This window comes from Falco rusticolus, chromosome 6 (genome assembly GCF_015220075.1).
Source record: "Falco rusticolus isolate bFalRus1 chromosome 6, bFalRus1.pri, whole genome shotgun sequence".
NCBI classification, from domain to species: Eukaryota; Metazoa; Chordata; class Aves; order Falconiformes; family Falconidae; genus Falco; species Falco rusticolus.
The window spans coordinates 86,885,067-86,910,655 of NC_051192.1; the positions used below are offsets into that span (position 1 = coordinate 86,885,067).

General features: G+C 36.0%; 1 protein-coding gene across 9 annotated transcripts in view; it reads right to left on the reverse strand.

Moving 5' to 3' along the window:
* Nucleotides 1-25,589, reverse strand: part of MAP3K7 (mitogen-activated protein kinase kinase kinase 7) — a 47,735-nt gene that overhangs the window by 16,202 nt on the left and 5,944 nt on the right. For 5 of the 9 annotated variants that reach the window (XM_037391027.1, XM_037391023.1, XM_037391026.1 and 2 more), the window contains exons 2-12: nt 20,332-20,442; nt 18,671-18,736; nt 17,744-17,789; nt 16,951-17,089; nt 15,664-15,788; nt 12,078-12,206; nt 9,821-9,951; nt 9,330-9,411; nt 8,032-8,183; nt 7,230-7,389; nt 4,604-4,684 (exon numbers count right to left, since the gene is read on the reverse strand). In XM_037391027.1, coding sequence (XP_037246924.1) covers nt 4,604-4,684; nt 7,230-7,389; nt 8,032-8,183; nt 9,330-9,411; nt 9,821-9,951; nt 12,078-12,206; nt 15,664-15,788; nt 16,951-17,089; nt 17,744-17,789; nt 18,671-18,736; nt 20,332-20,442 — 1,222 coding nt within the window. Of the gene's footprint in view, nt 1-4,603; nt 4,685-7,229; nt 7,390-8,031; nt 8,184-9,329; nt 9,412-9,820; nt 9,952-12,077; nt 12,207-15,663; nt 15,789-16,950; nt 17,110-17,743; nt 17,790-18,670; nt 18,737-20,331; nt 20,443-25,589 lie in introns of all 9 variants that reach the window. The other 4 variants (XM_037391028.1, XM_037391025.1, XM_037391024.1 and 1 more) reach the window with 2 other exon arrangements.

The following is a 25,589-nucleotide window of genomic DNA, read 5'->3' on the forward strand; positions in this document are numbered from 1 at the left end:
CCAGCACATGTGTTACTGAAATATTAGAACATGGCTGCCAAAACGTTAAAATAATCAGGGTGGGGTGCAAGAAAGAAATGAAAATGCCTTGGGGGGAGTCAGAAGGGCCAAAACTACTGTGTTGTAATAAATGAACACCTTTAAATGAAGAATCTTAAGTTAGTAGCATGAGGGAAGAGCAAGCTCTACTAGGCAATGCCATTTTAATTAGTATAATTACTGCAGACTTCTGGCAAATAGCTTAGACAAAGCAGAAACAGACTACGAATCAACAAATACTTATTGCTCCAGATTCAAGACAAGTATCAGTTTAAAAACATACAAGATATAGTCTTTATTTGAAATTATCACTCCTACTTCTCTATGCTTTCCTGTCACAGTTTTGATCTTGTCCTAACGTCTATGTCCATTTGAAACTGATTTCTTCTCATTATAAAACCTAAGCTTTGTAAATGCACAGGAGTTAATATACAGTAGCTTGACGCACTCTGTCAGGATTTCAGTGGTTTACAGGATTTTAAGATTAAAAATAAAACATTACAAACACACTTCCTGGCCTCAAAAAATAAAACATTCCACATGCTGTTGTTTGTTTTCTAAAATGAAATTCAAAAGTAACAGGAAACTTCCATCACGTCCTGCCCCACATGCTCCAGCAAAAACAAATTCTACAATTTACGAAGGCTTTGACCACCCCCCTGCCAAATATCCAGACCAGCTATGAACTCTTCTCCTTGCCCTTTAGCAGATACTTGCGTCTCCTTTTACACTTTCTTATTTGCGCACAGTACTCTCTCTTCCTTACATACCTACAAGACCCAAATCTCTCTCGGAGCGCAGGACAATCCGTGAATGTAACAGTGTTAGAAGACATTTTAAAGAAGTTAAAACACTGATCAGAATTCCAGAAGAATGAAGTGATCTGGGGAAACAAGGGTAGGATTTCTGTCTTATATTGTTTTTAAAAGTACACGGAAAAATCACAATACCTAAAGCATCTATCATTCCTATCCACTTTCTAAAGACACTCAACAAAATACGTCTATCCCAAGGACTCATTTATCCAGTGTCAATGCTGTGAAAATCTTAATGCTGTAGCACAGTTTCAGATGACAAAACTACAAAGCCTAATGCAGGTGTGCTATATGCATGAGATGTCTAATGTTGCCAGTGAAGAAAACGTTGTACTTGAAGGTACATTTCCCAGATGCTGCTTGACTGGTTTGTATTGAAAAGGTGTTCAGATTATTTTTCTTGATATATTACAAACTATACCTAGATGTTTGTTTGTTTGTTTCTTTAAACATAGCTACTTAAGCCTTTTGTATTCACTAGGGTTTTCATTTTTAATATACATATAAGTAAAATGTTGGTGCTTCTTACCTATTCTATATATTATATATACTATATATTGAAAATAAAAAATAGATACTCCACTCGCCTAGCTGGCTGCAGGATACCACCACTGAAAACAACCTGGCAAATGAATTACATGAAAAAGGAGTCAGAAACTGAAAAGTGGATCAACTAAGTTTTGTCAGTGAGTAACACAAAATGCCATCTGAAATGAACGGAAGTTCTGTTCACCCTTATTTAAGCTTATTTAGAAAGAGGAGCAAATACATATTAGAAACTTCCCCTTCTGCCAACATTTTACCTTCAACTGACAACTTTGTGTTTTGCGACCTCAGTAGCATAATCATTTCATGGACGAAAAGCAGCTGAGGCAACACGTTACAAAACCCCGCAATGATAGCAGATGTAGTACTCATACTTCTAAAATAGCCCTGCCCCAAAGCAGCTGACTCATGGTAACATGCCTGCATGGTGCCCAGCCGCTCCCGGAGCAGCTGCTTCACCATGTGCTCAGCAGAACTTCAGGCAGCGGCACAGACTGGGCTGGCACTCGCGCTGCCCCAAGGACGGAGACGGGCTGCTCGCCCCACTGACAGACACGGCCGGCCAAGGAAGTTTGGAGGAGCTGGGTACGTGGCAGAAGTGCTAAGAAATGTAACGTGGTGGGATTGAGACAGAGGTTCCAGTTTGGGGGTCTTGGAAGTATAACTAGAAGGAGAAAAGCGTGTTAAGAGACTAGGACCGAAAGCCTTGTGCTGAGAAAGTAGGGCAAAGAAAGAGGTGAGAGACAGGCTATGTTATATTGTCTTTAAAGGAATAACTGAGCAAGGTCCTTTTGAATAACTGCTTTAAGTATACAGAGAAATATGATTAGTTTACTGGGCAGATGGTCGCATCCCCATCATTTAATGATTAATCTCCTTTTTTCTGAATTTGGGATTCTTATGGGAGAGTTGTTCTGACAACCACAAAACTTCTAATAAATATTCTAGATCTATTTGGAAACAATTCACATCTTTTTTCCATAGTGCCAATACTGTCTTTTAGCTTAAGTAGCTCTCGCTTCCTAATCTTTAGCTGCAGATTCATTTCTCAGTTTTCATATTGTGGGCTAAAAAAGCCGTGCTTTCAGATCCTTCTTTATACTCTCCATACATACCATCCTAGAGGAGCTCTTACCATTATTTCAGAGTGCATATACGTTTCTTGTATATTTGTATGTTTCTGCCTAGATTAGTAACTTGGAACTTCTGATTAAACCTCAACAAAAGCCTGTAAATATACTTTTTTATATATATAAAAGATATAAAAATAGCGCTAGTGCTTCCTTATCTTTCCTGGAAATGAACCCTAAGATTTCACAATTTTTCACAACTGCATCACGTTAGTGGCTCATACTACCTGGGACTGATCTGCATGGATCTGCTGTGGTCCCATGTAATTTTACTAAAAAACCCTGTTGCTGGTGTATAGCCCTCAGTGCATGACCCTGGATTTTACTCTATTTTTCCCCAGTCACAACAAAATTCACCCTTTGTGATACTCTAATCCTGCTCTTTATGAAGTTCCCTCTGATAACACATTAACAGTGAATTTCATTACTGCTTATTTAAGACTTAAATACCTTAAAGAGTAAATGTTGAGAAAATCATTAATATGCTTGCTCCAACATCCTGTACCTTCTTTCATTTCTACAGGTTGCTATTTCTCTTGTATTTATCCCAAATTCACCTTGGAATTCCCATCCTGTCAAGCTCAATTAAAATAGTCCAGGTGAAGAATATCTAATGGACTTTCCCTGACTGAGTATGTAAACCCAACAGACTGGTACAATCTATTTTGTGACAACGACACGGCATTTTCACTGACTCTTTAGTTATTCTGTAATGAAAGTGTCAAGGTTTCTTTGAAGCCTCAGTGCTGTCACATGCAGACAGCATGCACAGACAGGAGGCACTCAGTTAGCTGGAAGCTTATGTACCAGGCTCTCATCATCTGTCAATGTTGCAAAACTCAACAGATCTCTACTTTCTCTTTCCTTGCTCTCTCAGGATTTCATTTATGTATGGCAGGCCAGGACTGTTACAAGATTAGTGGAAGGCTACACTAGTAAACTTTCTTGCTGATTTGCTAGCCTCAATGCCAAACAGGTTTTCTCTTCATGGGTAGTGCTATTATTCTTTAGAATCTGCTTTTTGACATTCTGTATTTTTATATGTAAACTTCAATAAAGTTATGTGAAACTTTTGCACAAAATTATTTTTTGCATTCAACTTTTAAATACCGATGTCAAGCTTTACAAGGAAACTTCCTCAGATAACACAAATTTAGAGTAGGTGTTCCATGTTTTTTAACGGATCTCTAGATTAGCTATGTAGACGATATTACTTGCATCTCCTGCCTCTTACAAATCATTCTGAAGCAACTTGCGTACCGCTGATGGTATACCTATTACAGTTTGGGAGCGATTATACTTATTTTTAGGCTTTGAGAAGCACAAAAAGAAAGAAGGAAATCCACTTTGGTTGCAAAAAAAGGAGTGGGAAAGAAAAATGATATGCTGATAACTAAATATAGACTTGGGATAGATGAGAATTATTCATTAAAGTCCCAACTGAAATTACCAGCTATGGTGCCTCATTATACTGATTTTTCTTCCTGTCAGAAGACTCTCCTAATAATTTTAGTTTGCATTAAACACAACAGAAATACCTCATGCAGACACATTTTGCTCTAGAAAAAGCGTAGTCAAATGGAAGAATAACATAGATTGTTGTTTTTTAATTACAAGTATCATGTAAATCTGAAGTTCTGTATATATTTAAGTTTTTTTCTCTACCAATATTTTATTAGATAAAAAATGAGTGCTCAAACACAACAAAGATCAGGGCAAGATAATTAACTAGACAGAAATTTTTCAACTTACTTCCATTTTCACCAGATGAGGTATTGTAATAAAAGACTGCATATATAGTTTTGCTCTACAAGAAAACTCTGAACATCACGATCATAAAAGGAAAAAATCCTTTATCAGTAAAAGTAAATTCAAACTAGATTATCAAATCCTTTACTGATAAAAAAGTAAGCTTGCAATAAAATACCATGCTCTTCTCTACAGAGACATGAAAAAATTATTGGAATAATTTCTAGTTCTGTCCTAGAGCAACTGGAGCAAGAAGTATTTTTAGCAGTCTGATCATTATTCCGGCATCTTAACCAATTGACCCGTTCACCTGGTCTGCGATACCTGGTATGATGATCTCAGGAACATCCAGAATGTTGCCAAATGAAGCAGTTTTACGATGGCCTCGTTTAGGCTTGGAATAGGCTGAAAAAATACACATATACAATACACATGCAAAACACTAAAATAGCAATAGCAAAATTATTAAATTCCTAATATTGCATTTTTCATAAACTTGGTTAAACTATAGTTCATGCAAAAATGTGTCATGCAGAATAAACTGCATTGCCTTCCACTCATGCTTACACATAGTAAAGCAACTGTTAAAAAGCAAAAAATGCAGAACTAGCCATCATTACAACACCATATAATTAGTTATAGTTAGCAACACAAAAGTCAAACACAGAAAGCAGCATAGCAACAAAGAAGGGAAAACCAAATGTAATTATCCAAAAAGAGAACAAATGAAATTATTTCAGATCACCTGTATATTCAAAATAAATTCTTGATTGCCTGAAATTATATAACATTTTCTTTCTAGCGTTGGGTACAAACTATTCTATAAACCAGATTATTCATTGTACTTCTGTTTCTTTAAATCACCTCCTTTTAAAGGAAATCTCGTCCATCTCTGTAAAAATGCTTACTCTTACTACATTTGACAAATGTCGCTGCCTTCCGTTCTTTTGTCCTATTAGTGAAGATTTTTTGTTTTGCAAACTGGGTATCACTATCAACCTTGTACTTTTTGAATGATGTTCAAGAAATACTATAAGCTTTGGAATAAAATTTAATAATACATTTTTTATTTTACTGCTTGTGTAGTTTAAGGTAAATAGTTCCTATTTAGCAAAAGGTCTGAATGCATCTCCCAAAGGTACAACACTGTAGCATATCCATGTCAAACTTGGTAAGTAATGGTGATGTGCATTATGTGATTTACTCTTACACTTAATCTAGCAACAGATGGAACAAGACGACTAAACAACTCTTGATGTGATTTACTCTCAACAGCCCAATTCTCACCCAGCCACATAATTTTTTTAAGTTCACAACATGTCATTTCTGTCACACAGTCAACAAGATTAAAAAACAAGCAAAATGAATATAGTGCTGTTTCAGCTCTTTTTGAAAAAGTAACAATCAGATGGGTTTGATCTCACTTCTTTTTAGTGGTTCTTACTGCCTAAAGTGATTCCTTAAAAACCCACCCCACTCCCTTCCCCTAACTATTACAGTCAATATACACTTCGTTTCAAGAAAAAGAAATCCTACAGTCATTTCAAAAAAAAGAATAATCTTAGAATATTCTGAAATGATGATTACTATTCAGAGCAAGGTACTTAAGGAAGACAAACCAGAAAAATTAAAAACTCACACAAAGGAGGGCCAGGTTATCTCCACTAACATCAAAAACTTACATTGACTTTGGAGTGTCAGTGTCCAAAGTGAGTCCTGACACATTTAAAAATAAAACCAGCACGTTGTTATTATCAAATCAGTACACAGCTGCCTTCTGTGTTAGGAAACCTTTAGAGATATTCAGGGTGAGATGGGCTACACAATTATCCAGTCAAAGACTGACAATACAAAGGACAGATCTTGGAATAAGGCTTTAAAATAAGAACATAAGAGCAAAAAGTGTTTAGGGCAAAATAAGTATTATTTCATGAGTAACTTCAGTATTTAGTAAAACAAGATCTTGGAGTGATCATAATACAATGAAGAACAAAAACTAAATAGTCATGGTACACAAGAAAGACAGAATATGATGCATATTTCCTTACTAATTACAGCTACTCAATTACCCTAGTTTTCAGAAATAGTTGAAAAATACTAGAACAGCTAAATAACCTTGGACTAACCAAAGAAATTTTGTTTGATTATTTAAATCTGTGGTTATATACCATAACAAGTTTCACATATGAAACTTAAAACCTGAAGTTTGCATAGGTTAACAAACAATATCTTTGATGAAGAAAAGAGACAAGAAAGTGTTTGCCAAGTATAGACATGTTTATTAATTTGTTTTTCTGGAAGAATAAAGATTGCTTTCGCCATAAAATTATTAATACTTACACATAAATTCCAATTCACTCAAGGATTTAATATTTAAACACGAAAGTTTATAGCTACCTGAATGAAACCTGGCAAAACACCTGTACTTTTTTTTTTTTTTAAAGACAGCAATGCTTTGTTAATCTGATAAATAAAATCTACCTATGTTTCCCTTTCTGAAATCTGACAAAGTTTATTTTAAAACTTATTTGAGAACATGCTGAATTTTAAACCCACGTCGTAATTTCAAAATATTATAGGAATAACCTGGAAGGAAGTGTGATTTTAGAAGTATGCTACCAGAGACGGAGTAACATTATTTCAGATGCAAAGGAGAAAGTTGTGCATTTGGAATAGGAATATTTTTGAAAAGGTAAAAGCATAATTCAACAAAGGTAGTCTCTTCCATAATGTTAAAAGTACCCAATTACAATGCTCAACCTTGTTGAGTGTACAACTGTGAATGAAGCCGTTTTCCCCCACAATTCATACAAGGACAATAAAGACTACATGGGAAGTTAAAGTACTTTCATACGGCTAACGGCATTAACGTTTTGTAAGACTATGCATGTTTTACATCCTCCTTCCTTCCAATTCCTTAGGCTATCCCCCATACATCCTTTAATTTTACCTGTGATGGAAGCTATTCTTGCTTCAATTTCAGACATGTCAGCACTCATCCTTTTGGCTTCTCCTGAAACGAGGGCTGACTGTGGTCGCACGCGAACATCTGACAAGCTCTCTACGCTGCTCCCACGAGATGGGGGTAAACTCAAACGACCAGGATCACCCTGTTGCAACAATCACATTTTTGAAAAGAAAAAAAATCCTGCAGAAGCCCCTCCATGACATGCACAGTATGTAGGTTAAAATATGTTTCTATAACGTGCCTCTAAAAAGTGACAGGATTTAAAATCTATAAATCAATAAATGGTAATAATTTAGCTATTATTGGCATACAAGAACCAAATATTTGCAACTTTCAAGAGAATCTAACCTTACACAGATAAAAATTGAGTAGAATTAGGCCAACGCTGTCACAAGAGAATGTTGTATTTTTTCACCCTACTTGAAAAAAAAATAGTATTTCAAAAATTCATGTAAATTTTTAATCCTTTCATGTCATACTAATATTTTGGTTCTAAATTAAGGCAGCTATTTTCAAATATACTTTTTTTCACCTAATGAATCCCTTCAAATAAAATCAACTATTCTTTTGTTTCATTGCAGGTCTTATTAGAGCCTTCCAGTTTACCTTTTTGTAATCACTGAATATTTTTCCATCACCTTTCATGTTCTTTTCCTGTAACTAACTGGCTCCAATTTTGTACTATTTTTGAAAGAAGATCATAATTTTTCATAGCAGTTACATCACTTTGGTTGATCTTTGTCCATTTCATTATTATGGCTCCAAAATGCATGTGTTGGCTTACCGGCTGCTTGGCTGTATTTTTCATTTGCTGTGCCAATTTTGACTCTAAACGTTTAATAGTGTCATTGGTAGAAGCTCCTTGGAAGTCACCTGGTTCCACATTAACATCACTCTTGTTACTTGTGTTTGTAGAAGTGATGTCCATGAATGAACCTAGAAATAAGTAACAAGGAAACACATTTGAAAAAATTCATTAAAAGTACTAGAGTGCATCTCTTCACTTGAGCATTCTCAGAAATCTAACTGCTTTAAAGCAACACTTCTGAAAACTTTTAATGAAAGGCAAGCTGCAAGATTGCAACAGATCCATTAATGTACAAAGTGAAAAAGAATACACAATTGAAGTACTATGATGACATTCTAAAGTCAATCTTTAGCTTGCTCTGAAACTGTTGGGGTAGATTTTTATTAGCACCATGACGAGCAACCTCATTCACAATTAATGACAAAGTCCATCATTAACCATAGAGGAATATATTCACAGTTTAAACAGATAGATCATATCTTCAAATCACCGGCTGAGGGGTGGAGAACAGCTAGTACAGTAAGATGCCACAGCTGAAAAGATTTTTGTAACATACAGGTCACAAAGTTGCAAAGCAGCCAAGGAAACTTTATCCAAAATAACAGCAATTTGTTTGGAGATAGTAAACAAACCAACCAAGCAGCAGAAGGTGAAGACACTCAAGATTAAGAACTACTTAAGTAGGAAAACTGTACTTTAAAAAATGAGCAGACTGAATAATCTTAATTTTCCGTTATTAAAAGAATTTCTCTGAGGCCAAGACTACCTGAAAGCCTAGCCCACATTTTGTTCCATTCATCTTTCTAGCGATTTCCTTGATCACTGTATTTATTGAATCTTAACACAAAACAACTGCAAGGTTAAATTGTGGAGATCATAACCAAAAGAAGATGTGGATTTCAAGGTAAGTAAAAAATTTTTAAATGCCAACTCTTTAACACTACATAGGACTGAAAAGAGTGTCAATTGCTAGCAGCCTTTATTGGGAAAGAAGGAGGAGACTTTAAACCTAGACACTCTGTTATTACATGCTTGTTCTCCATTAAAGGTACACTTCAGCAAAAACCATTTGGCTGAGAATACTAAATATGATGTGGTATGAGGTCTCCACAAAAACAAAACAAAACAAACAAAAAACCCAAAAAACCTGCCAATACTTAAGATTTTGGAAAGGTTACCGTTCGCAATTTGAGTTCAAAATCTGTATGAGAATGTGCTTTATAACCCATCTGCACCACTTCATGTTGCTCTTCTTTTCTCTTATACAAGTGTACCTGTACTAGTGGCAGAGTTGCTTTGCCCTTCATCTGAATACTGGCAAGGATACTGCAGAGGTTCATCAGCTCCTGGAAAGTACTGTGAAAAAAAGCGCAATTGATTTGATTAAGAAGTAATTAACAATTGTTTTAAAATTATGTAAATAAGACTTCATAAAATAATTTATAAATACTAATTATATATAATGCTTATGGTAATGTATTAGAAGATAAATAAATGCACTTATTTTTAGTAATACATTAAAATACATCTATAAATATTTTTATTAATTTCCCCAAATCTGTTATGAGTTAGTATACATCTGCCATAAGGAGAGGAACAATTTCCCTTCTCTACTGTAATAATCTGAAAATTTTTATCAACAAGACAAAAGGAGAAAACATGCAAGCCTGCCTTTAGAGTGTGATAAAACACATACCCTTCATAATTCAATTTCCCAACTTAATAGCTTAAGGAATAATTAAGATATAAAAATACATTTTTATACCCGCATCAAGTGTGTCATTATTTTAACAATTTCTTCCATGGATGGTCGCTGTGAGGGATCCTTGGACCAACAACGGGTCATTAAACTCTCAATTGGTTTAGGTAAGTTTTTGATCAGTGGTGGCCGAGTACCTATAATTGAAATTAGAAAAAATCCTTAATTTGTTAAAACAGACTATAAGATGACTGACAGCAACTGATTTCTCTCTGGTATTTTGCTAAATAAATACAGGAAAATGTATAGTTAATTCTAGTCTGAAAAAAACGGCTTGTACTTAATTTTCTCTCTTACCAGCAAAAATCTGACAAAAAAAGTTCCTTTGCACTACATAGAAGTTACAATTACATACAAACTAGTAGAAAGAAAATGAAACTTTTCCTTCAGTAGTGGTCTGAAATTCACTGACTGACCAAATACAACACATTATAATGGCTAATGAATATTACCACTTTCTGAAGAATAAAGCTTTAGGCCAAACTAGGAAGTAATTAGCAACAGTCTTTGGTTCCTAATGCTGTACTTACAAGACCACCGGGTGGTGGTGGTGGTGGAAGTATTTTTGAGGGCAGATTTTGCTCTTAAGAACTTCCTGAAAAATTATTAAGCACTGGAAACACCAATTTCAGGTGACTTTTTCATGGTCTATACATGTTCTTAATTACACATTTTACTTCAATTGTATCACTATTCATCCATTCTTTTGGTTCCAGTTTCTACTCTTCACTATTTCAACAACGAATACAGTTAACAGACATACAGTTGTGTTTAATAGACGAGATGTAGTGACATTTTGCACAGAAAGCAGCAAGTGTTTAAAAGCCTATTAAGCATAACAAGTAATACATCAAGTAAGAGTGCCACAATGGTTTCAAGTGAGATGAAGCGCACTAACATTTCCTTCCTATGAAACGGAGGGTGGGGGATGGAGGGGGCGGGGGGAGGGGGCACACAGGGGAGAAAAGAAAAAGGGGAAAAAGAAAAAGAGGTAAGTTTTTAAAACCAAACCAGGGACAGACAGGGAATCTGTCTTCCCCTAAAGGATACTTCTGCACCTTACTGAGGCTTTCTGATTTATGACTATTACATTTACACTTACTTTGACAATCAATGCTTTTATGAGAGGCACTCATCGCTCCTAATCTCAATGACTTATGTCCTTGAAAAACTGAAATGGAGAATCTCTCCATTCAAAAATGCCATTTGCAAACACTTTGTGTGTTATTATGACTGTAATGCTCATCCATCCTATCACTGTCCGCCTCTCTCTCCTCTTCGTTGAATAGGATGCCTGTGCTCACCTTAAGCTTCTATCATTTAGTACTGAAGCAATGACACTCTGGCAAAGTACTGGCCTTCACTGCTTGTTTGTTAATTACATCTTCCAAACAAGTTCGTGCTTTCTTTGATGTGGTCTTTCACAAATGGCAGAAACTCTTTGCAGACATTCACTGAACTACTTCACTATCATTACTTTATTCTTCTTAAAACTCTGCTTTGCCATGGTACCTAAAAACACACTGTTAAAAAAGTTACACTACTAGCATGAAGACACTACACTCTATTATTTGGACCAATGTTGTACCACTGCTTTCTTTTGTCCATTTGAATCCAATCACTGTCTCCTGTTTATACCCTAAGCTCCTGAGAATCTGTTCTGTATAGTACCTAGGAGAGCTGAGTCCTGCTCCATTCCTGTAGGCACCTAGATATAAAACAATTCGAACAGCAGAACAAAACCAAAAAAACCTTAACCCCAGCAGCAAAGACAAAACAACAGATGAAAAGCAAAGCAACATTTTTAATGCCTAGTAGTCCTGCAGGAATTCGACAGTTTCTAGCATTTCTATATAAAGTCAAATTACTTAAACTCACGCATTTACTGTAGGCGCCCAATAAAAAAAAAACTTGGCTAATCATTACTCATCCAGAGGATGGGTTGGGGGTTTTTTTGTAGCACAATTCAGATCACTTTTAAAATGGAGTGTCATAACTAAATGAACATGGCCCTTTTCCCTTGTTTGTTCATATGCTAGTTACATGTAGCAGGAAATGCAAGCACTGTAGCAGCCAAGTAACATAAAACCCACATGACATGAAACCAGCAGTGTCTAACTCTTAAGTCTTCATGATAAAAATGCATATTTAATGAAGTATAAACCAGAAAAACTAGTTATTTAAAGCTCACAGTTAAAAATGTTTAACAAATTTACAGGTCAAACAGACAACTTCAAATGTAATGAAAGTATTTTCAACTCACCATTGTGAACTGCCCACATTATGCGGAAAGCTGGACCACCAATCTCATCAAAAGGTTTCCTACGGGTGATTACCTCCCAGAGAATAATACCCCAACTGAAAACGTCACATTTTTCACTGTAATTGCTACCTGGAAGAAAGCCATTAATATGTCTCTTTTCTATATACCACATTACAAGAAGTACAGTTTGAGCTGACAAATAGCTCTGTATGCTTCCTTTCATTTCACAATTGTTTTGCTGAGAAAAAACAGTTTTCTAAAGCTGGCTGATTCACACTAACTTAAGTCTGAAATCATTTGACAGTAGAATTGTTAAGAATGCCTCCCTCTGGAAATCAATCCGTTTCACTCAGAGTCATCCTTAAATGATAAAATGCCTTAGTTTTCTTATATAATTTAAACTTAATAAATTGTGGTTTATAAGATCTCTTGCATTCAGGATTTAACTGACTATGCTTGCTTTCTCCAAATATTTTTCAACTCATTTCTTCCATGCTAGTCACAATATGCCAGCCAGTAACATCTCTGTCATACCTACTGCTCTTTATTATTTACAGGTCTTTAGCAGAACTAGTAAAATAGCATATGAACACATCAGCAGATTCCTCAATTCCTCACCGCTTTATTTCCTCTCCATTTATTACTCTTACTCTTTCTGTCAGGTCATTTCTTAAAGTTCTTTGACCATAAGTTCAATATTTCTAAGACTCCTGTTAAAGGTGCAGAAGACACGTAGGTGATACAGAATAATGAATAAAAATGTTCAGAGACTGAAAAGAAAGAATGTATGCTCTGTAACCATAACTCACACAAATACTAAAAATACATGTGAATAGCTAATGACATGATCATCAATATGTGCGTATAAATAACAGAAATCTGTCTTCAAACAAGGATCAAAATTGGCATCCAGTGGCCAAGAGATTTCTTTTTGTTAATATGTAAACAGAAAGCATTGACACAAATAATTTCATAAAATGGTGGGATTAGAGAAGCGTAGTTTCACATAGATACCCATCATATAGCATCCAGTTTCAACAGGCTCCACTAACTACAAGCCACCTTCCTCTGCCCCCATACCTCCAACAAACTGCACAAGAGAAGCAGCATATTCTCAGGCTAGTTCTTACAGACCCACCAGTCGGCAAGGGAGACAGGCTGCAGCACAAACCACAAGTCATCTTTAACTGAAGACACTAATCTGGACTTCTCCTAGGTACAGATTTTACAAAACTAAGAACCTGGCATCTCCAAAACTCTTTACACCTGTGTCAAAATAGCTGATGTGGCTAATGAGTTCAAAAGGTACTGAAGGGGAGTAACAAAATCAACTTCACCAGTCAGGTGTTTAAAAGGTGCTGGGAAACAAAAAAAGCATCTGTAAACAATGGCAGATTGTTAAGGGAAGCAAAACAGTCTCTCTCATCTATGCAGCCGCAGCATTTCTGTGACCCACAGCCTATGACAAGGAAGTAGTGTTATTTTCTGGATTGAGCAAGGAAATCCCATTTTGTAGCTGAGAAGCCTTGGACTAATTCTGAAAACTGAGAGTGCAAAAAGAATGATACAGTATTGTGTATTGTTTCATTATGTAAAAGACCAAGGTAGGATATACACAGTCTATCCTCAATTTATCCAATTATCCCCAAGCAGTTTTAAAACATTTTCTTCTAAAGGGAGTTCTCAAATTAGAGCACTTGCTCTCTTTCACTTTATCCTGATCTAAATGACACTGTTTTTATTTAGACTGTTTGATCTGTACAAGGCTCTCAATACCCTATAATGCTAAAATGGGGGGAAAATTTTAATATTAGGGCAGCTACTTCAGTGAGCACTCTGCCATCTACAGATAGTTCTAGGGCCTTTATTGCTCTCATCTGAAAGCATCAGTACTAGAACAGTACTAAAATGTTAGCATTTATTCCATTGTTGAATTCTGATGCAGTTGCATAACCAAACAAATTTTTAACAATTTTTACATTAGACATGAGTATTTTAGTAGTTTAATGACGGCTTCAAGAGCGATTTGATATGCCGCACCAAAAAAAGCTCACAGATTCCTTTCTTTCATTGATACTTGTTCTGGTATAAAGATTTGTGTCGTTATCAGTAAATGCTTTCAGATAAAAGTACATAAAACCAACTGTAAACTGAAGGCTTTTGCTGCTGTCCAGCACTAAATTTGTAATACAAGATTTCTTTGTTCTGCTTTGTTGAATTCGTACACCAGAGGAATTAGAATATGCACTGCAAATCCCTAGTATAATATACTTATTTCAAAATCCATTTTAGATTAAGGCTTTCCACTCAAAAAAATCTAACTTTAACAATGACTGTCCAATTGATTATTTCTAAAAGAAAAATATATCTCTTACTTATACAATTTCATTTAAGAATAAATAAATGTCAAGAAAAGAAGCATTCCTAGCTAGATTTAAAGAAATAGAGCAGGTGCCTCAATACAGAGTGACAAAATGGAAAGTTTCTAGGCACCAGAATGAAACCACCCTCTTAGGTGGGTCCCCTGAACAATATATGGGAGAAGACGGTACCTTCAAAACAAAAGCTCCAAAGGCAGTGTTCAGGAGAAAACCTGTTAAAACTGTAGATGGACACATATAATTTGCTGCTTCTCTCTACAATAAGGACACCAAGAGTGGCCACTTGGATCCAGAATCTGGGAAACCACTGCTGCACAGAGGTACTTGCCAAATCTCTCAAAGCCAGGACACCTGCTTCCTAAAGCAGGGACATGACTTCTCCAGACCACTCTGCTAACTACAATGATAATTTAAGGTACTGAATGGCTAAAAGGTGCTTAATTTTCAATCAAATATTGACTGGATTATTTCTCTGATAATCATGCAGCAATTATATCTAATTATCAAGTGTCCTCAGTCTTTCCCAGCTACACTCCAAGAAATAGCTTGTTCTCCTACTTAACTAAATTAACTGTTAATAACAAGTCCCTCAGTATGTAGGAAGAAGGAAGTGCATCAAACCTCTAGATTACACAAAAAGCAGATGAAGATGGAGTTACAAGAAAGTGGGGACTGGAAATGAAGGCAATTATGTTCAATTTATAGACACTAACAGGGGAATTCTAAAGATACAAGCTGATCAGAATAGCGAGTGAAAGTAATGACAATCAATTTAAATGTCAGAAGAGTTTGAAATGACTTAAGAATCTCGGGAACAGCACAATCATGGGGAAACAGCCCTCTGGCTGCATTTTAATTACTTATAAAATGAACAGCAGTTGTCTAAAGGTACTCCTTATGTAAATCTCAACAATGACACAAATAAAGATTCCATATCTTCATGTAATTAACTGTCTAATACTATCACGATGGTCAGTTCAGTGCTCCACTTCAAAACTCAGCATAACTAGATCAATACATAATCACACAGATTTTGAAATAAATGCTAGATTTCCAGCAAGACTCTTTCAGCTGTTACTTCAAACGTTCATACACTGATTGAAATAAAGTAAGATTACACGATGCTCTTATTTCCTATATCAAATTAATTCACTGTTGCATCCCTAGGAAGAACACATAACATTGACACTGTAAATTATAGTTACCTTCAAAAACTTCAGGTGCCATCCAAGCAGCACTTCCCTTATTGTTGGTCATGTGTGTTTGAATATCACAGGCTGTACCAAAGTCACAGATTTTTAGAACTGTCCCCCCAGCTACCAAGAGCAAACTGTCAAAGAAAAAAATAAAATAAAAATTAAAACTGTAGGATGAAATAGTCTGGTAATAAACCACTGTTGTTGGGTGGTTTTTTTATTTTTTTTTAAATTTTTTTTAAACCCAACAACTATCATTTTAATATATCTGAATATCTATTTGCTTTGCTTCTCAGTGCTTTAGTTTTGTAATTTGAGAAATAAGTAAGGTCATCTGAACATACAAAATATTTTAAAATAAGCAAATACATATTGCAATTTATTACTATTTCTACATGCTAGATTTTAAGTAAAAATCTTCAGCCATAGTAAACTGCTAAGCATATATTGCCAAAATTAGTCTTTCACATGGCAGAGCTGAAAAATAACAAGTGCTGTAACAATTTTACCAAAAGAAGAACGATCAAGAGTCCTATTAATGTCAGTCAATTTAGCTATTTATTCAAATGAAAGCACTTGAAGTTACATGTTAACAGCTCTCTAAATCAAAACTGAGGATACAAGAAAAAATTAAAGCGTGGCTTCAAATTATAATTTTATCTTGTAGTAATGGCAGGCTACCATCCAAAGGGAATGATCCTGATGATCCCCAAATCTCTGTTTCCAACTAATCTGTGGAGCCAGATCTGAAGCTGTAAAATGAGTCAGATCAACAAACTGACTGGGTAGAAAATGTCTTTGTTTCAGTGGACAGTGATGGGAGATTCTGGCAGGGGTAGTGGAACAAGCAGAAGGAGGGCACAGAGGAAGATGGCCATTTGCAGAAAAGCTCTATTTTATCGGATTAAATATGATGTTAAAACCAAGCAACCAAACACCCCCACCCCCAACCTCCCACCCCATGTTCATTGAACACCACAACTCATTGTAAAATTGGGGCATTGTAAATGCCTCTGATAAGAAGCCCTATCCCTATCCAAATCCTCTTCCATGATACAGGGCAGGAGCAGGATGTTTTTCCAGTTTAACAGAAAGTAAATGAGTACAGTTCGTATCCTGTACCTTGCACCATCATTCTGTAACTGAAGTTTCAAACGCACAGCTTTCATTCAGAATACACTACATCCAATAATGTCAGTAACAATTAAAGCTATTTCTTTCAAATGCAAATAAGTCATTATAAATTATCTTAAATTCCAATTGTGAGAAAATACAACGTATGAGCCATAAGCCTACTTTGGTGGTTTCAGGTCTCTGTGAATTAGAGCCTTTGGTTTCATGCTGTGGAGATAAGCCACTCCTTGGGAACACTGTAAACACCAACTCATGGCATGTGCAGCAGTATAATGAGGCAGAGGTTCAGCACCATGCAGCACTGCAAAACAAAGGCACAAACTAAAAAGAACTTTATTGCATATTACAACAGATACAATGGAGTTAACAACATACCAGTCAGAAGCTCCATCTAAGTAATTATCAATGCCTCATTACTGCAACTGAAAATACCCTTCTGCAGACTGTTAAATAATGGAAATGTCAAAATATTTCCCCTTTTTAGTATGTTTTTCATAATTTTTGATGTTGAAATTCAATATGAAAGATGTTGCGTGTTCTTGGCTATCCCTGGTAAAGTATGTTAAACAAATGCTCAGGGAATTTACAAGTTATAAAGGAATCTGTTCCACTGGAAAACCTTAAATGGCTGGTATAAAACATAACAAACTGGTATCAAGAAACAAACCAGAGGACTGAAAATGTAGTTTTAAAAGCACACTCCTTTCTCCTTAAAATTACATTAAGAATTTTAAAGAACCGCAGAATGGCTAGGGTTGGAAGGCACCTCTGGAGGTCCCCTGAGCAGGGTTAAGCAGGCCACCTACAGCCAGTTGCCCAGGATTGTGTCCAGATGGCTTCTGAGTATCTCCAAGGGTGGAGACATATGTGTGAAGCAACTTTATATTTTACATTGTGTTTGCCCTAACACTAGTACTTCAGCTCCAGGAAGACACTATGTTGAAATGATACTCACCATTGTATAGAGAACCTCCTTCAGCATACTCCATAACAAGACACACCTTTGGGGGCAGGGAGGGGACAAAAAAATAGGAATATTTTAAATGCAGGGGTGGAAAACAGTTTTTTGTAAGTGTAAAGTTCATTGAGATGAACTGCAAAGTCTCCATACCTAAGCTAATGGAAAATTTATCAAAGGGTCAGTCTGAATGGTATGTATTTACATATAGCAAACAGAAATCAGTTTTATACTTAGTTCCCACTGTAAGTTAGGAAAGAAGAGAATGGCCTCCCTCCCTCTCAGTCTTGAAAAGCAAACACCGTCTTCAAACTGCAATTCATTTGCTTATAGTGGCTTACAAAAAGATTTTAAACACCATGTCTAAAAAATTTCACTAGTACCAAGAAAAAATGGGATGCAGCATTACTTTAATCAATTAAATAGCCTATACTAGAACTAGCTAAGGATACATCTGTCCTGTCACAGTACTTGCTTTGAGAATGTTTGCAGCTGTGGCAGAAAACAAGCAAATCCTGAAAGCTGCATATCTGAGAATAGGAACTGATTTACAAGCTATGATTCATGTGTTGCTAATGTATTTTCTTTTCACATTGCTAATTTGCAATTAATAGGGCTGTAGATGTGAATGACACTACAAGTGTAATACACCAGATGCCATTCTGACAAACTGAAGTGCAATCTGTGTTTAGAAACAACTTTGGGTTTTTCTTGAAAGAATTTATTTCTCACAGCAGGGGAAAGAAAAACCAAAAACCTGAAAATATCAACCAACCTACATATCTATGTATTTCCTTATTATGGCTAAACCATACAAAATTTATGTAAAATATACGCTTTTGTGTACAAAACACATTTTATGCATTGATGCTTGAAAATGTTAAGCTAGTCACCTTTTGTCATACTGACAAAGCTATGACTTACTGGGTTTAGACAGGCTCCATATAACTTGACAATATTGGGATGGTTTACTCGTGACAGTTGTCGAAGCTGCAATACAAATCACACTTCATTTCAAACCATGGGCGAAAAAGGCCAATGCTTTATTTTCACATGTATAATTCATACACCACAACAGCAATCACAGTTTTGTATGTCTGCATGACCCTAGACGGTGATTTTAGGAGTTACAAGACTGACGTCCCTGTTTGCATTTTAATTTATGTAATTAGGTTTGTGTCTAACCGGAACTGTGTTTTAAAAGAAATCCTGAAGAAATCAAATTTAAAGAAAGTATTTTTTTCATGGTGTAGTAAAATCACTCAAGTCATAAGTACTGTGCAACCTCTACAGGTTTGGTGCTCTTCCTGGAGCCTCCCGTTTTGGAATCCTGATTGTCTGGCTACATATAAAATCCGAATAATACTGACTTTATTCACAATATAATTACTGTTTAAAAAAACACCCCAACCCCACAATCCTATAAAATAAGCCAGCCAGTTTAATATTAATGTGACATAGTTCCAAGAACCTACTGCTGCTTGTATTGACAAACAGACTATTTTGCACTGAATTCTTCTTTACCAGTGGGTAGTAGGAGGAAAGGGAAAAGGATTTTTTTCCCCAATTTATACAGGCTTCTGAGGCAGCTTATGCTATTCATCATCTAGGGAGTGAATGTTATTTTTTATGTATGTTTCAGAAATTGTAAAAAACCAGAATGAAATATTACAACTGATGCTTGCACTGTGTAGGGTTTCCTGAACCCCAGTAATTACAGAAGTATTTCTGGGATTATCTCGGTTCTGTTTTGAACAACAAAAAATATGCTGATCAGGTCTACTCAATATTAAGTCAGATCCAGACTAACAACACTAAAAACTTTCCATGGTAATGAAAAACATACAAATATTTACACACAGAGGCCTACTACAAATATGCTTCCTTTAACCCTACAGTGTATTACCTTTTTAGTTCCAATTTTAAGTATTTGTTTTTATCATGTTTTGTGTATCTTGAACATCCTAGATCCTTACTGACTAAATACTAAGCAGCATGTCACGATACATCTCATTTAAATTACTTGGGTACTTTTGAGTCTAGAATATGTTATGTATCTTGGGAAGCTTATCAGTGTATCTGAACTACTCAAGGTCTTTCTGAAGTAAGACATTGAATAGAAAGAGTGATTACCCTTAAATGAGTTACATGTACTAATAAACTTACACGTAAGAAAAAAAAAAGAAATTATTAGAACTGCTGAAAAAAGTAAGAAACAGTTTCAAGTGTGGACCTGACTGTACAAAGAACCTATACTGTAGCCCCTGGAAGCACTAATCAGCTCTTCGGGTGTTTCAACTGCACCCTGACTCCACAATGGGACAGAATCTAGGAAGTGGCATTTCCCTACCTGCCTGCCCCTCTCTCTGCCCCCTTGCCTTCCAGTTTCTATGGGAAGAGAACTAAAGGAGCTGCAGTGTGCTCTGACAGGTGTCCTGTTTGGCAAGTAAAAGGGTCTAGGCCTGTACCGTACTGGCTGCATTTACCTTGTAATACAGACATAGCTTTTAGTACACTAAATGCACCCATGAGTTTAAGAAAATAAGCTCTACCAAACCACGTATTTTCCAACAAACGTACTGTACCTCTACAATGAAGGCTTTTCTTTCAGATTCACTTTCTATTTGTTTAATAGCTACATCTTTAGCTCGCCATTTTGCCTTGCAGACCACACCAAAGGCTCCTCTTCCAACAACCTAGAATAAAATAACAAACACTTGAATTAAAACTTGATATGGTTCCATCTGCTGTACAGGATTTCACAAACAGAAAAGAAATTTAATGTAGAAAACTGAAGACACACAGAATTGAGTTTTGCAGCAGCAATCTAATATTATGCTGTCACAGCATAAATGGTGCTTAGCTAAGCTTCTTCCGGAGATCATTTACAGAAGAACAGAATGCAAAAGACACATACAAAACATTTTATTATTAACATGCAGTAACGGTATTTCAGAAATATATGATTTTAATTATTTCAAACAAGATTTGCTCAGAAGAAAATTAGGGCAACGATGGCAAATTTATTTTTAGATATAATTTCACTGGTCAGATCTATATCTACTGTATTCGTTTATTCTTGCTAGCAACAGGAATGTAAACTTCTGAAATTTAAACACATGTGCAAACAACTACACAGGCCTACGATGAAGTCGGGATGAGGTGTTCAGTGTGCTCAAGGATATCCTTTAATTTTCTCTCAGATGCCTCAACAGTGTGAGGGCAGTAAATTCTACTGCGAGTCCTCCAAATAAGCACAGTATCTGTATAAACTATGCTTTCTCTATTTTTGTTGAAGTTATCTTTCTAGTTTATTTGGAATTAACACTGCCTAAAAATATACAAAACCAGACAAGAGCCACAACTCTTCACCGTAACTTCACAGAAGCAGTAATAGCAGCTTCTGCATACTACATTCCTTGAAACCAAGCACAAAAAAGGAAAGCAGGAGAGAGAAGTGTCCTTTTCCTAGGTGGTCACTTTCAGTTACTGGCGAGTTATAAACTATGGTAAACAGAAGTTTCACTTCTTTTTATTGTGTTCTTCAGGGGAAAAATGGCAACATACAGAAATAACAACAAAACATGCATATGCAATGTAAGGTTGAAAGCAGAGTGTCACCAAAACAGTGACTCTAGGTGCTACAGGAAAGCACAGACTGGCAAGTTGTTACACATATGCTCAAAAGAAAAGTAGTGAGGACGAGGAAACAGAAGGCACAGAAGCAGCTAAGGGATAGGAGCTCCTCCAACTCCACAAAATGCAAGGCAAGGCAGATGAGAAGGACGGGCCTAGTGGGGCGGGTCTTGGGACTCTCTATTTGCCCCTAGCAGCCTTTCTTCACCATTGGTTTTAACAGCGTTCTGTGCTCATGTTCCTCCTAGTCCTTGATTTCAAGTAGTTATCACATGTATTCTGAGGAGCAGAACAAACACTTTTTTTGGAAGGTAAATGAGAAGAAAAGGATAAGGAAGAGGAGTAAGGAGAGGGCGGAGTGGAAACATTTATAAATGTGATTATCACAGCAGCTTATTGTGGCAGAATTTAGGTTACATATGGATATAAGAGACGGACGCCAGGCAATGGTGATCAACAGCATTCTCCCCTTCTATTTTCCTTAACACAAAGAAGTATTTTCTTCTTTTACATTACAGCACACACTTAGCCTTCCAGAAGTTCCTAGCTTCTCACCTTTACCCTCCACAACAGTGGTTCATAGACTGAGTCTACCACAAGATATCCACAGCAGATCCAGAGAACATGCCTCATTCCGCCCATCCAGTGTACAAAGAGACCTTGACTGTAAACTCCTCCCCCAGCTACAGCATAGGGGTCTTGACTCCTCTCTTGACATAACACACACCAACTATTTTCTTGGCTTTGAATTTGTTTTGGCTTTGAGTTGAGGTTTTGAACACCAAGCTGTATGAATGATAGTCAAGCAGCCTACAAAAATAGTACATATAAACAAAGCAGAAACAGTGAGTCACTGGAAGACCTAAAAGTCCCAAATAGCCTCCCCTGGCATTTCCTCTTTGCTCTCAAACAACACTTTGAATAAAATTGCCCAATTTCTTGAGGTTGGTAGGCCCCTTCTACTGGCACAAGAAAGGGACAGGCAGTTACAAGGCAAGGAAGGATGCCACAGAGCAACCCAGGCAGCAGCAATTCAGTTCCAGGTCTGCTGCTCCCCCATGATATGAATGTACCCAAACTGATCAAGTAACTGGGGAGAACTCTCCCCTCCACTTAGGGAAAAGGAGGTGTGCATATGATTTCTCCTAGCTGGACACAATTGGACTTAGAGCACAAGGCTGGGTGAAGCTCCTTTTAGGATGCTCCTTCTCCTAACGTACCTTTTCTCATACTCTTTCACATTTTTTGACTATACCTCTGCCACATTTGGTTCAGTGATGTGGAAGAAAAATTGCTATTTAAAAACAGTGAATGTAATCAAGTTAAAAGATTGGTACTGATACATCTGATAAAATTTAATGAAGCAATATGACCTTTTTTCTTTTTTTACTTAGCCTGAATCATTTAGAAAAGTTTGTGATGGATCAGGCTTGCTTTTTGGCTAGTTGTACCTTTCCTTGCTGAAAAAACTTGTATATGCCCATATTTACAAATATATTATATGTATTACAGGTATCATTTTAACATTATGACTATGTAATATATGCTACATATTTTTATATATTAAATGCATTTATTTTTCTTATGTATGTAAAAAATAAAATTACATGTATAACTAAAAAGAGAAAGTCCAAGTACCTCTTGCATTTGAATCCACATGGTCAAATTTAGCCTGTAAGCCAATACAATTGCATATTGTTCCCCTGAAAATAAATCCATGGCTATAAGCAAGTTAATATCAAGAATTGGTACATGTATTTCCAGTTCATATACTAAAGAAACCACTATTTTTCAATTTGGGTGTATTTTTAAATAACTTTTCTATACAATGAAGAAACTTAAGATAAATGAGTACACTAACCAATGTGATGGTTTACATCATGCCATAAATGTCACAAAACTTGGGCTCAAGTTGAAAAGTGGAATAAATTCCAAGAATAAGAAGCACTTTATGAAGTTCTGATGATGAGAGGGCAGAGAAAGGAAAAAAAAAAAAAATAAAATCAGTGTGAGGCACCATGAGGAAAATTTTACCATGTAATCTAAATCTTAATTATGTAACAGAAAGCTGTGAAAGACCATCAGATATAAAAATTTTATGGTTGGTAAAAAGAGTCTGATAAATGACTACTCAGTCGAGGTTTCATAACAATTTATCAGTGACATGGTGCCTGCTTAGACAGAGGGTTGAACTTGAGAAGAGGACACAAATGCACTGAATATTTACCTAGGATACAGGGAAAACAGAGAAGAGCTGATCCTCCGTTAAAGCAGCTCAGCCTCTTGGACAGCATATGAGAGAATCAACAGTCAGAAGCAATGACGGATCTGATACAATCTTGAAGTTTACCATATGTGAAAGCCCACTATGTCTTTCCAATTTAATCTGGAAAAAGTATCTTAGTCACTGTAAAAACATCCCTTATAATCAACAGACTGCAGCTTGTGGTGGATTCCACTTATATTTCATTTTCTTCCTTCGAATTTTCACTTAAATTATTCTTTAAAGGAGTAAGTCTTAGATTTTGTCAGAATGGTTTAAACACTGCGTAGTTTCCTTCAACACCGTGTGCTGGAACTAAGTAACTTAATAGCACAGGACGGAGGCTCTGCCTGAACTTTAGTTTCTTCACGCTCATTCCTTCTTGTCCCCTGCTGCTGGTGCCACACCATATGTTTGGGCAGTAGTGCATATTCTGAATTATATGAAGCACAGTTAATGGAACTATTGACACAACAAATCAATAAACAGCAGTTGACCTGTAACACCGTGTATGTTTGGAAAATGATCTAAAAATAAACACATTCTTTTCGTAAATAATTTTGGCCCTCTAAATATCTTCTATAAGAAAAAAAGGAAAATATAGGGCAGATGACACATTTAGAAATAGAACACCAGTGCTTCTGCTTTTCTACAGAATAGAATTAAGTTTGTCAAGAACCATTTGATTAGTATCTGACACAGACACATTTTATGCTGACAGAAATGCTTAAAGAACTTTAAAAATTGAAAAGTTTATACAGATTTATTCTTCTCCCTATAAAATTCATACCAGTAAAAGGTTATGTTTTGCCATGTGACAAAATGACATGGCGAAAGAGAGTGACGTTTGCATGTTTTCCAGATAATGTCTTTAGAGTCTTATTTAAAGAATATGAACCACACAAGAGCCCTGGAACAAACATTACTTCTGCCTCTGTGTACAAATAGTATCAAATGCTGTACATAAACAAAGATACATGATATTGACTTGTAAGTATGGAGACTATACTGACTGGTAAGAATGTAGACTAGAAATCATGTGGGAAATAGAGGCTGTTATGTTAAGACTTTAAGGATGTATTTTGTCCTAAGGGATGTGATGACTCCCCTCCCCACGCTCAGTAAAACAAGAAAAATGCATCTCTGTTTATTCAGATGCACCCTATTCCCCTATCAAATGTCAAAACTCTGGAAGAATCAATTTCAACTTTGTGTGAACCACACAGTTTTTCTATTCACTCAAAAGTATAAACATCCAAAATTTTCATCTCTATCCATGAACTTTCAATGTTAGTTAGCTCTGCATGCTGAATACTTTGTGCTTTTCTTTCTAAAAAAACCTTGCTGGATATGTAAGAAATATAAGCAATAAAATATAATAGCTCCCTGGTTAGCAGATATAGTATTCTTTGGAGAATTGCCTTCATAATTTGCAGTATCTATATGACATGTTTTTTTATGATTTTGGGATGCAAGACTAGCAGTTATTAAAAAAAAAACACCACCACAACACAAAGCCAACAAAACTCATGCTTCCAAACAGCCAGCAGCCTCTAAATTGTCTTTAATATCTATGTCCCTTTGGTCACTGGTATATGTACACACGAAAGGTTTATGCAAAATGGACTTTTGGATCTCTAAAGCTTCAGACACAATGCAAGATGTTGGGGAGTGGTGGTGGTGTTCTACAGTGCTCTGCAAAAACAGAAACAAATTTTTAAATTTAGCTCCTTCTATTCTTTCCGTCTTCCACAGCTCCAGCAGTACCAGTAAACCATACTAGTTATTTGCAGTTTTTCACACATCTGCCTGTAAGACATATGGAAAGCATAAATATAAAAAAGAAAAAATGCCAAAAGAAGCCATGAACAACAGTTTACAGCCCCTAAAAATATATGCCTACATGTTCTACCATTCATTCAACCAGCCTCAAATTCCAACTTT